Source organism: Neopelma chrysocephalum, unplaced genomic scaffold (genome assembly GCF_003984885.1).
Source record: "Neopelma chrysocephalum unplaced genomic scaffold, ASM398488v2 Primary Assembly neopelma1_76, whole genome shotgun sequence".
Taxonomy (NCBI): Eukaryota; Metazoa; Chordata; class Aves; order Passeriformes; family Pipridae; genus Neopelma; species Neopelma chrysocephalum.
Genome location: NW_020897737.1, coordinates 4,352,828 through 4,365,869, shown reverse-complemented (window position 1 = coordinate 4,365,869; position 13,042 = coordinate 4,352,828). Strand labels below are relative to the sequence as shown.

Genomic DNA, 13,042 nt, shown 5'->3' with positions numbered 1-13,042 from the left:
TGGTTGGATGGTCGCACCCAGGAGGCAGTGATCAATGGCTCAGAGTCCCAATGGACATCAGTGACAAGTGGTGTCCCCTCAGGGGTTTGTACTGGAACTAGCATTATTTAATATCTTTATTAGTGACAGACAAAGGGAGTGAGTGAACCCTAGCAAGTCTGCAGATGACAGCAAGCTGAGTGCTGTGGTTGCCACACCAGAAGGACAGGATGCCATCCAGAGGGACCTGGACAAGCTCAAGAAGTGGGCCCACAGGAACCTCATGAGGTTTAAGCAAGACTAAGTGCAAGGTGCTGCACCTGGGTCGAGGCAAATCCCTGTATCAATCCAGGCTGGGGGATGAACAGATCCAGAGCAGCCATGATGAGAAGGACAAGGGGCTGCTGGTGGATGAGAGGCTGGACATGACCCGGCAATGTGAGCTTGCAGCCCAGAAACCAACCATGCCCTGAGCTGCATCCAAAGCAGCATGGCCAGCAGGTGAGAGAGGGGATTCTGCCCCTCTACTCTGCCCTGGTGAGGCCTCCACCTGGAATACTGTGTTCAGCTCAAGAGTCCCCATCACAGGAAGCACAATGACCTGTTGGAGCAATTCCAGAGGGCCCAGAGGAGGATCACCAAGATTAGAGGGATGGAGCATTTCTTCTATAAGGAAAGACTGAGAAAATTGGGATTGTTCAGCCTGGAAAAGAGAAGGCTTTGAGGTGACCTAATTGCAGCCTTCCAAGTACCTGAAGGGAACTTATAAGAAATCTGGAGAGGGACTATTTACCTGGAGTGACACAACAAGGGGGAATGGCTTCAAACAGAGAATAGGCTTAGGTTAGATATCAGGAAGAAATTCTTTACTGTGAGGGTGGTGAGGCACTGGGATAGAATGCCCAGAGAGAAGCTGGGATGCCCCATTCCTGGAGGTGTTTGTTCAAGGAGAGGTTGGATGGGGCTCTGAGCAACCTGACCTAGTAGAAGGTGTCCCTGCCCATGGCAGGGGCATTGGAAATAGGTGATCTTTAACTTCCTTCCCTTCTTGCCCAGGCCATCCTACGACTCCAGGATAAGCTGGCAACTTTAACAGTTATATCTACCCAAAAATACATATTCGTCGAAAAATGAGGACACAGCTTTTTGCAGAACGAAGAGTGTGCATTTACCAAATTCACAGATTTTGCCTTCTCCAGAATTCAAACATAGAGATGCAACAGATTCAGCTGCGATCTAGAAATAACATATTATTCTTACAAGATCTGAAGGTCCAAAACCGCACATTTAATTTTACTAAATGCCTTTTCAGGTAATTCCAGACTATTCAGAATTTTTATTGCCCACATAATTTGCAGCAGAAACCTCAACTAGTGGACAATCCATGTTTCAGCATTCAAACGCTGTAACATAAACTACACATGTACATTCACCAATTTTGCCTATTTAAACAACTCTTCATGCTTTGGGCCACAAACACTAGACAAGAGGAAAAAGTCCACATAAAAAATACAAACCAACTTCCAAGTTGTCATGGGTGGAAGAAAGTTCTTCACGTCTCACTGACGATGTCTGTTGTGCTGAGCCAAACATAAGAAGAGAAAGCCTTCTTCCTTCCTTTGATCTACATGGCAACACTTCTACAGTTGGTCCATCAACCCACACCTATTTAGGCACATCCATCTTGGTCAGAGAAGGACACAACCAATATCTTCAAAAGTAAAGGGAAATGGAATAGAAAAGCCTATCCAAGGCCAAGACAATAATTAGGATCATTACCACATTAATTAATGGCATTGTTTTTTATATAATAGAACAGCCACCATACCCGTGGCTTATTTGCAATACATCTAGTCCTACTTTTATCCCTGGCAATTCTGACTCTTCTGCAGAAGCCAGTCATTGACGTAACTCTTGAACCTGCGATAGTCCAGGGAACTACACAGGCAAAGAGCTCATTGAGGGGGCTGTGTGGTATCTACAAATATAATTTTTATACTGGTTTAGCTTCCTAATTCTGTTCACGCTAGGTCAGTCAAGCACAAGGTGCAAGGAGGACAGCAGGACTACCTCATTGACCATTAGATCATCATTTGAGTGGCTGAGCTGCTCTACAGAAATCTCTCTGTAAAATGGAAACTGCAAGATTTTCACTGTGAAACACAGTACAATACCATAAAGTGCACTGCTTGGGAACAGCTCCACTATTACCTTCCCCTCCCAGCTCCTGGCTTTCTGAAGTGCACACACATCAATGCCACAAAGGGCGCAGCACGCAGCAAAGCCCCTGTGCTCAGGAACCTCTTTCTCAAATCAATCTATTAATAGATTTTGTCTGTAGATGCGGGGAACTGCCTTCACACCTCCCTCCCTCCAAAAAGGGAGGGAGAAAGGGGTTCGACACACCAGGCCAGACAGGGGGCGGGAAAGCCAGACCGAGCCCGCGGCCTTGCTCAGCACTCACCGAGCCGCTTTGGCGCCCACGGCAGCTCCCCCCCTTCCCCCATCAAACCTGTCCACGCATCCCGGCCCCTTAGGAACGCGGCTCTCGCCGCGGTTCCCGGCCCGAACGTGCTCCCTACAGACCCCCACGGGCTCAGGCCCTGCCACTGCCCGCGGCTCCAGCGCCAATCGCTCCCTCCACGCGTCCGGGCGGCACTGCAGTGACCCGGCAATCCCGCACCGCACCCCCGCACCGCCCGGTGGGAGCCGAGAGCCACTTTATCGCCGCCGCCTCCAGCGCGGTGCGGGGGCGGCTCCGCGGGGAGCCCCGGCCCGGCCGCTCGCACGTAGACAGGCCCTCCTTCCTTCCCTCCACCCCTGGGGGCCCGCGGCGCGGCACCTCCCGCCCGCCTTCCCTGCCCCCGCGGGGAGAGCGCGCCCTGGGGCCGCCACGGGGATCGCCCGGCCCGGGGGCACCCGCACGTCCGCCCTTCCCATGCCGAGCTGCCCCCAGCGCGGCGGGCTCGGGGCAAGAGGCCGCGGCGGGCCGCCCGCCTGCCCGCGGGGACAGCGGCGGGTACCGCGGGCACGCCCGGCCCCGCGGGGACGCGGAGAAAGGCCCGCAGGGGGAGGCGGCGCCCGCGCGGGGCCGGCAGGGCGGGAGGACGCGGCGCTTCCACGGCGGGGCCGCGGGGAGACCCCGCCACGGGGGGAAGGGTCGCGGCCCCCTCCCCGCTTTCCTGCGCCGCCGTTACCTGTGGCGCCGAGCAGGAAGTCCAGGGTGCTGTGCCGCGCTCCTGCTGCTGCCATAGTGAGGTAGAGCCCTGTGCCATGCCTGGAGCAGCGGCGACGGCGCGGACCGTACGGCGGAGCGGCCCTATATGCGCGCGGGGCTGCGGCGGCGCCGCGGGGGGGGAGCGGCGGCGGGGCGGGGCCGGGCCGGCGGGGCGGGACCGCCGCGGAGCGGCGGGAGGGAAGCGGTCGATCGGCACCTCGTGGGGCTGGGCCGCGGCTCGGCGTCCGAAAAATAGCCTGGGGAGGCCCTTGGGATGCTGGTCACACAGCCCGGTGAAGTCCCGTAGTGCTGTCCTGGCCCTGAGGCCGCGGACCGATGCCGGCGGCGGCAGCGATGGTGGCCTCGGGCTGCTGCACTTCACCTGCTGCCCGCGGTGGGCACGGGGGGGGGCCCGCCGGCCTTCGCTGCAAAGGGACCACCATCAGGGCCACTGTAAGGCCTTTTATTTAAAGTCATTTTTTCTTCTCTAACGGGTAACTGTAAAACAGCGTGCTGAAGGCAAAGATTACATTAACCACGTGCAGCTACAAACCCAGAAAAACAGTATGCAGAAGCAGTTAACTACAGAACTGGTCACCGAATGACAAAATCACGGAATCAATTAGATTGAAAAAGACCTCTGAGATCACCGAGTCCAACCTACGAACAAACACACCACCATGTCAAGCAGAGCATGGCACTGAGTGCCACGTCCAGATTTTGCATAAACAACTCCAGGGACAGTGACTCCACCACCTCCCTGGGCAACCCATTCCAGTGTCTAATCACCCTTTCTGTAAAGAAATTCCTCCTGATATCCAACCTAAACCTCCCCTGGTGCAGCTTAAGACTGTGTCCTCTTGTCCTGTCTCTGGTTACCTGGGAAAAGACATTGATCTGGCTATGACCTCCTTTCAAGGGAGTTGTAGAGAGTGATAAGGTCACCCTTGAGCCTCCTCCTCTTCAGGATAAACAACCACAGCTCCCTCAGCTGCTCCTCACAGGACTTGTGCTCCAGACTCTTCACCAACTCTGTTGCCCTTCTCTGGACCTGCTTCGGCACCTCAGTGTCCTTCCTGAATTGAGGGACCCAGAACTGGACACAGTACTCGAGGTGTGGCCTCACCAGTGCCAAGTACAGGGGAAGATGTTTGTCTGTCGGTTCCTATGAGCTTTGCCAGCTCTTAGTTCCTTTAATTTTATTGCAGGATTGAGAGCAGGTTTGCACAATGCCATGCCATGGTTTCACATGATTCCACAATTAAATTAAGAGATTTACAAGTAATTGTTATTGTGTAATCCAATGTGCTACCATGATTATTTCTATTCACTTGGAATAAGGTGGGGTTTTTTCAGGGCAAATTTACAGTATCCTTGTTTGGAACAGCTATAGTTCCACACAGGCACTCTGAGCAAAGCAAAAATGTTCTCTGGAGATACGCATCAGAGGAAGCACAGACATCTGCAGTTCTGTAGTAACTACAGTTTCATCAGCTGTTGTTCATTTGAGACAGCTCATGCATGAGAGGCTTTTTTTAATGATTAATTAGCTAAAATATATGGCTTTGCAGATTCCCATTCAACATCTTTGATTCAATCCTGGATGTTACAGGGGATTACATAGTTCTCTTTGGGTGGCTTGTGTACCCTTGTTGCCATTCCATCAGGAATTCTTATTTTTCTTAGTGCCATGACTTTTTTCTTTAACCAAAATTAGCGGTTTTCTGCTGCTTTGAACTCTCTACCATTCTTTTTCCCAAACATGCAGCTGCCATAAGACAGCCAGGAAAATCCCTACACTTTAAAATCTCTTACATCTCTCACCATTGCTGGTGGCGGCTGGAGTGGTTTCAGTTACTTCATTCCATAAAGGAACTTTCTGGATTGATTTTTGCTCTCTTCAATGGAGCAACGCCTTGTGTTCAGTTCAACGTATTACATTATCTTTCCATTGTGGAATAATTGGAAGAAGGTAATAGTGATGTTGTCACCTAAGTACCTTCAAATGTATTTGTTCATACGTGCCAGGTGCCAAGCTAAATTATGCCCTTACATACACACGAACAGCTTTGCTGGGTTTACAGAAAAAACATCAATATGTCATACAAATCTTTTCCTGGCATTAATTTTGCAGCTTAAGGCCGACTGTTCCAGACTGGCACTTGAGGAGAGGTGGAGCATCATCTTTTTAATTAAATTTGCTGATGAAAAAAGAGCAGTGGTCTTACTGTTTCCTATTTTATATGTGTGAGAATTTTATGGATTAGTAGTGGATTCAACTGAAGAGCTGAAAAGGCTAATAAATTATTTCAGAGAAAAATATGAAGTCTTTCTTTCTTAAACTTTGACTTAAAGGATGGTTATTAGCCATAAATGGCTTTTGCAGCTGTTCATTATGTTAGGTGGAACTGGGAAAGCTGGCAAAACAGCATGAACAAATTCAATAAAGCGTGGAAAAGAAGAAGTTCATCTTAGAAACTTCGGTAGAGCTGTAGGAAAACATTGAACAAGAGGAAGAAACTCACAATATCAACATGTAGGAGTGAAAGCAGACAGTAAATTACATATGGTTTTACAGAAAAGCATAATAACAAAGCCCACGGAATTTAAGCCTCCATGTGAAGGATCCCATTGCTGAGGAAGGAACTAATAGCCTTTCTCTTCCGTTTCTTTGGCATGACTACTCTGTACACGATACTTAACTAGGTCATGCCTGGGATATTTTTGGGAATCTTCCTGTTAGAAAATTACACTGAAGGGAATTTTAAAAAGAGCAATTAAAATAATTAAGGAGATGAAGGGATTGATTTATGAGACAAGATCAAAAGATCTAGAATATTAAAACATGTTTCACAAATACTGTGGTGTTTGGATGACATCATGTTGTTAAGATTAGCACAGACTATATGGAAAGAGTTTGATCAGTGTAAGATTGTGTGCATGTCTTGAAGCCAGTGCAGACTGCAAAAGGGGGTTCAATAGGAGAAAAAGATTGAGGCATTGATGGTTGCCGGGTCATGGAAAGTTTTGTGCTGAAAATCGAGGGCAGAGACCCTACCCTCTGCAGGTAGATTGGACAGATTAGATAAAAGACACTGGCTCTTGGGAACAATCTTGCACTGCAAAATAATTGAGACAAAGGCCTTGCAAAGTTAAAATCAACTTCTTCTCACAGACAGCTAAGAAATATCCTTTAAAAAAAAAGATTTTTTTCCTCATGTTTATGACTTGTTCAGAAATTCATTCACTTCAGGTCCTTCTGAGTCCTGCTTAGGGTGCACTAGGGTCACTTCACAATAGTAGACTCTTTTTCCTGAATGGCTAAAGAAGTTTCTAAAGCAATGGTACATTTAAGACAGGAGTTCACAAAGGTTGTGTCAGCCCTTGTTTAGGAATACTTGCATGTCTCTTGGCTCTATCACTTGTGAATAACATGGCCATCTCATAATGCTAACTGAAACCATGAAATCAAACAAACTATTTAAAAATATACAGTTTCTCTCCCCATACCTGGTTCTGTATATTTAAAGTATTGTAAACATTAATGCATTACAATTAAATAAGCAGAATAACATGTGCAAACATGTAATCCCATGCTGAAGTGCCTGCTAGAAGACAGTAGCAAAATGTGAAAAGCAGGGGCTGCAAACAAAAAGGGGTTAGAATTTGATGCAAACCCCTGATTGTGCTTTCATCATCTTCACTGTTTATGAATCTTACTGGGTTAGTTTTTTCCCTAGGAATTTTAATTTTTTAAACACAACTCTAGTCCTTTAGTATTTGTTTATAATTGATAGAAGTCATGGTAAATTTTGAGGAGTAGGAGAGGGAAGATAGTACTTCATTTTAGAAAAGTAGTGCACACAGGAAAGAGTCTTGTAAGTTAATGGTTGCTTTAGAAATTATTTGAGGTAACAATTTGGTACCACAATTATGAGCAACCATGAAATTCACCACTTTGGAAAACAGCATTATCTTATTATATAAGACAAATTCATGTTTTCTAGAGGTGAACATCTGTTTAATACAGATAAGAAAAGTAGAACTGAGTATTCTAATGAATTTACTTCTTTAATTCTTATTTCTGCTTTTGTGCCTGAGCATGTTACTGTTTACTAAAACAAATACAATTTATTTCCCTCTTCTTGGATGCTTGCAATCTAATATATAGACTTGCTGGGGCATAGCTCTGGAGGCTTAAAAAAAAAGAGATAGCAAACTGTCTGTTTCAAATTAAATTGAGGCAGTGTGGAGCCTGCATCTTACTGGAAATCATTAAAAAAATCTCTAACTTTAAAAACAAGCATATTGAGTTGAACATGGAAACATACTCAAGTAGATTACAAGATGAGTAAAGACCTCTTTTTTTTTTCTAAATTCTGCAAAGAAAGACCCTGGAGAGTCAAATTATATCATAGGATGTAAGACTTCTCACAGAACAAGAGAACAATTTCAGGAAGTTTTAGTGAACTCAGATAAGAGTTAATTACTTAAATAAGTGCTACCATAAATTATAGAGGCTATTATACTCTCTGCTTTTTGAGAGCCCTCTGCTGTATTTCAGCCAGAGTGCTGCTTTTGAACCCTTGGGATTTCCTTTGGTCCAAATAGACTCCAGCCTGTTTCTTTTGGTCCGAGTTTATTTACCACGGAGGTGAGACCTCAAGTCCAGTCATCCTGGGATCCTGGTTATCCTGCATACCTTCAGGGTCATCTTACTTGTGTTAGCACACTCACTAATCAGGTTTCAGTCTTGACAGAAACTAGCAAATTATTTTGCTAACACAGAGAAGTAGCCACAGAAACCACTGACAGACCATTCCTTATGTTTACCTCCCCACCAGCACCCTCTAAGCTTAGCCTTTAGGACTGTACCTCTCACCTGCGCATAATGGCAGGTTTGGGGGTTTTTCCTAACTGCCAAAATGCCACAGGCCTGACAGAGTTTCTTTCTGTGTTTCTGTATAGATGTTTGACCACTTGACAGAATTCCCCAGAATCTCAATGAATATAAAGACTAGATGAACACTGCTTTTCCACCCCAACTACACTCTTGCCTGTGAACTCATCACATGATGCAGCAAAATGGGATCAAGCTTTTCCTTGACATCTGTGTCATCTCTCAGAACAATTAGATCCTATAAGCAGTCCCTTTTGGTTTTTGAAAATAGCCCCTGAGGAATCTTTATATAATTTCTATCAGATGACCTCCCCCACTCCTTCATCCCACTTATCATCTGATCCTTTGGGCAGCTCATCAGGTGATTTCCAGTACCACATCAGATGATCATGATCTTGGATAGCAACCAAAGGACTTTCCTGGTTTGTCCACCTTCTTTATCATGCCTGTAACATAGTCTGGATATACCTCCTCAGGCACCGATAGGGCCTGCTAGTACTAGTTTTTCTTTATGACCTAAGCTATAGAAGTTAGGTCTGATAGCTGCATCAGCTTGTTAGAATATCTTAACCACTCCCAAGTGGTGACTTACAGACCCAGCTACAGGACAGGACCTGTGGTTCACAATCAAAAAGAACATAACAGAAAAAATTGGATCCTGATGCCTTATTTCCCTACACACAAAGCAGAACGATGGCAAGCTTAGGTGAGGTCAGAAAACCAGTGCTGGGGGTTGGCTATGTGCGATATGGTTGGGACTTTAAGATAACCCTCTCCATGTTTGCATCTGCAATACAACAGAATAATTTTTTTTATTACCATCAGCTGGTTTTGTTTGTTTGTCTATTTTCTATTCCTCCATTTTGTCTCTATTTCCTAATAATTACTGTCACAAAACCAGTAAAGCACATTTCCCCAATCCAGTCAAGTCACAACATCTTGTCTATTGATTATAATTTCCTGTGCAGATGACTTCAGGGAGACATTAACCCTAGATATCAAAAAACACACGGGTAATGAACGGGTAAATCCCCTATTTTTATCCACTCTGTATCCAGTGGATGCCATTCTCCTTTTTTTTTACCAGCATTAGCAGCTACAGTTGAAATAATGTAAAAATTAAATCAGACCAATGAAATCTTAAGAAAAAAACCAAAACAACCTGGTCAGAGAGAGGGAATATCTTTTTATGCTTGGTAAAACTCTTTAAATTAGGGGAAAATATATATGGCTTGATAATTTGTAACCCTGGCCTTTCATAACATGACGGAAATAATATTCTTTCTGATCAAAGTGTTTTTATGGAGGGAGGTAAACTCTGCACAGAGAAGCATAGATGGCAAATTAATTAAAATTAGAATGATTAATTCATCCAGGCAGCATGAGGAGGCAGTAAAACAGATGAGCAAAAGAGAGGCAGTGTCAAAAAAAGACAATGGAAAAGCTCTTTTATCTAAGCTAGAGACCAGTAATATGTACCTTACTTTGTACACATGTTTAACAATATTGTTTCTCATAAAATTGTTCCTTTTAGTTACCTCTTCTAATTCCCTTTTGAGTGACAATGCCTCAGTGTGCACTTTGTGAGAAATGCTGATAGCTGATAATGTGAATTTTATTCTCATGTCTGTATTATATACTGGATTCAGGACTTCTTACATGAAATTCTGTTGCCACCAAAGTCAAAGACAGACTTACTTTTGACTTCAAGGGAGCCAGAATTTCAGTATTTGTCTGGTGCACTGCAGACAAGGTTAGACCAATACTGTTTGCTACATAGTCATTTGACTTTCCAGGCAGAATTATATGTAACTGCATTCCAAATATAAAACCAAGGAAAATGAACAAAATGCTTAAATATATGCTAATAAATCATTCTAGTTACAATTAATCTATGAACATGCTGTCATAACTCTATAAGGGGTATTGGTGTATGTTCATGGGGTCAGCTTTTTTATTATGAGACGAGGTATTACCATCTTGCCTGTCATGAGAGAACCTTTTGATTGCAAGTGCAATACAAATTCCAAGTCAGAAAATGGTCTCTTCCTCAAAGGGATTTCCAGATTAAATAAAGGTGCCTGTCTAAATAGGCCAAGGTGTCACTGCAGAGCAGCTGTTCCACATCAGGCTCTCCTGTGAGGCCTGTGCACGAAGCTCATCTCATCTAACCTCAGATGTCTACAATCCAGAAGCCTGCATTTGATCTGGTTGTCTTGACTGCACTCAGAACCAGCAGTGAGCCAGTTTTAAGATGTGATTCATTTCACTCTGCAGCCTAAACCAGAGCAGATAAAACATGTTCTGTTTCTATCTATTGGCTATGAACACTTCAGGTGAATTCCACATCAGTGGAGTGCTTTGCACAAATTAAATTATTTTCCTTCCATTCAGAGATATTCTCAACATGAAATAAGAGTTTCCATGTGGGGAGCTAGAGCCATGATTAATTTTTTAAAGTTTTCTTCTTAGCAGAAACTTTTACACAAACTTCTCCATTTTCTATTGTAAATAAGAAACAGCATGTGCTTAGGAAAGAGAGATCAGTTTTCCAAGGGAAAAAACAATACAGTAAGACAATACTGATCAACCCAGCAGGCCATGATCTCATTTTACTGCCTGTCAGACCATCTTTGAGTTCATTAAAGGCATCACAGAAAAAAGTTGAAAGAACTTGTGAAAGACTTTGTGGTTATTCACAGCCAGTTCCTCTAAGAAGTTGTCAAGTAACATCTATTATAAATTTGTATGTTTTTTAAATGCAAGGTAATTAAATCAAAATGTAGAGTCAAGAATATAATCCAAAGTGATTGATCTATAGCTCACCTAAGTAATTTCACAGTTAGAGCTACAATGAATAAACCAAATTTAGAGAAACAGTAAAAAATGTAGCTAATCTTCCAAAGCCTACACAAAAATACTAATAAGGTATTTTGATAAGGTAAGATATTAATGTATTGCAGTCTGTTACCAAAACTTCACCAGAACTCAATAAAATAACAGTTGGCACTAATTACAGCAAAGCAACTTTTGGAATTGACATAAAAATTTTCAGCCTGAAACAGCCTGTTGTAAATATCAAAAAACTTATGTGTCCTTGCAACCCAGAAGGTTGCCAAATATCATATAATGATTGTGGTATTTAGTCCTCACTGGTACCAGCTCAGTCTTTACTAAAATGTCTCAGCTGATTCTTTGAGAGAAAGAAATGTCGTCTAACTAGAGCAGTAGGTTAGGAGTCAGGAGATCGGTGTTTTAATTGTTAAACTGCTAATGATTATTCCACCTAAAGTGTGGTGGTAACAGTACTTTCTTTTTTCTAGTAGCTTGTAAACCCCTGAGGAAAGAAACTGTTTCAGCTGTGGCATTTTAAAAAATACAAATTCAACAGGTAGCTATAAATTTCTCTTGTGAACAATGTATATGATGCTCTACATAAATTTTCCCTAGTGAGTCTTTATTACTTGCCTTATATTGCCTGAGTAATTCCTTACACAGTTTTTAATATATTCTCCAGTTATTTAATCATTGGTTGTTTTGGGTTTTGTGGGGTTGTTTTATTGTTGGTTTGGGATTTTTTTTAGGTTTTCTTCTTTACTCTGTTAATTTTAAACTAAAAGAACTTCGAATGAACACAAAATGGTATGTGTAGCTGTTGTCAATGATCGAGCAGTTGTTCAAAAGATAACAAGTAGTTTGCTTGGAGTTTTTGGATGCAACTCTTCTATAACAACTATTATTGGCAGCACAATTACCCTAGAATACAAGAAAATCAGAAAAGTAATCAGATAGGAATACTTACCCTATGCAAAGTTCAAATGTAGGTGTTTTTTTTTCTTCCCAGCATCAGAATTCTGGAAGGTTTTCTTCAAACAGGGGAGAGGTGAAAATCTTGACAAGGAAGATTTTCAAATTTTTAAGGGGATTTCCAATAGAACCTGAAGCTATGTTGAACTGGTAACACCTGAGTATAATTTTCAAAGGCAGGACTTTAGGCTGAAAATGGTGAGAGAAATGCAGACTTTTTAAAAAAGAGACAGAGCAAAAGAATTTCTTATTCAAAATTTAAATCCTCATTAACTTCCTCTGTCTGGACAAAATTAGAAGAAAAAAACTCAAGTTTTTGTCAAAGCATGTCAAAGCATAGGCATTGAAGATGCTGGTTGCTTCAATAAGCAAAGGTGTAAGATTGTTCAGCTACATAAAGGAAGGGTATTCATACAGGAGTCTGTACTGTAAGTACTTAAAATATCTTATGCAATAGCATACAATTGTATTTTCTTTATTTTAAAGTTTATTAATTCAGGGTCTTACTTTTGTGAGTGTATAAATCCTGAAAAAAAAACCCAAGTAACTATTTTATTTCCTGTCATTTCCCAATCCTAACTTTACTAGTGTGACATGCAAAATTAAAAATGTCAATGAATAGGCAGTGTCATTAGAACTTCTGGTGTGGAAACATTTTAATTTTTCAATTAGAACTTGATTGAAAGATTGCTTTTATGACCTAAAGCAAGTGGTGGGTAATTTAGTTTGGTCTGGCTCCTATGCTTTCACTGTTTTTTGGGGACTGTTACTATGCAGGGGTTAAGCTGTAAGAAGAAAAGAATGTATTGTCATACCTGCAGGGTACTAGAAATCATGGTTAGGTTTCTCTTCTGATCTAGGCAGTGATATGATGGCATTGTGTTTGTACTCTGATGAATTCAAGCTGCTATGTTCTGAGTGCTCACTACTTCCTGACTTCTTTTTCTGTTTTGCCCTGTTTTCAAGGGCTACATCTGTTGTAACCAATGATACTGTGTCTCGTGCCAGAAGAGCTCGAATTAGTGTCTTGCCAGTGCCAAAAGACATTGACTCAAAAAGACATTTGAGAATGCTGAAATGAAACTCTTGGATTACATTTTCTTCTTGATTTCCCCTTTTCAAGCGTACACTTTTGTATT

At 42.8% G+C, this 13,042-nt stretch overlaps 1 protein-coding gene across 1 annotated transcript in view; it reads right to left on the bottom strand.

Annotated features, from left to right (window-relative positions):
* SMS (spermine synthase) overlaps window positions 1–3,335 on the bottom strand; it is a 46,131-nt gene extending 42,796 nt beyond the window's left edge. The window contains exon 1 of the mRNA XM_027688865.1: window positions 3,177–3,335. Coding sequence (XP_027544666.1) covers window positions 3,177–3,231 — 55 coding nt within the window. The 5' untranslated portion in view covers window positions 3,232–3,335. The remainder of the gene's footprint in view (window positions 1–3,176) is intronic.
* Between the last annotated feature and the right edge of the window lie 9,707 nt (window positions 3,336–13,042).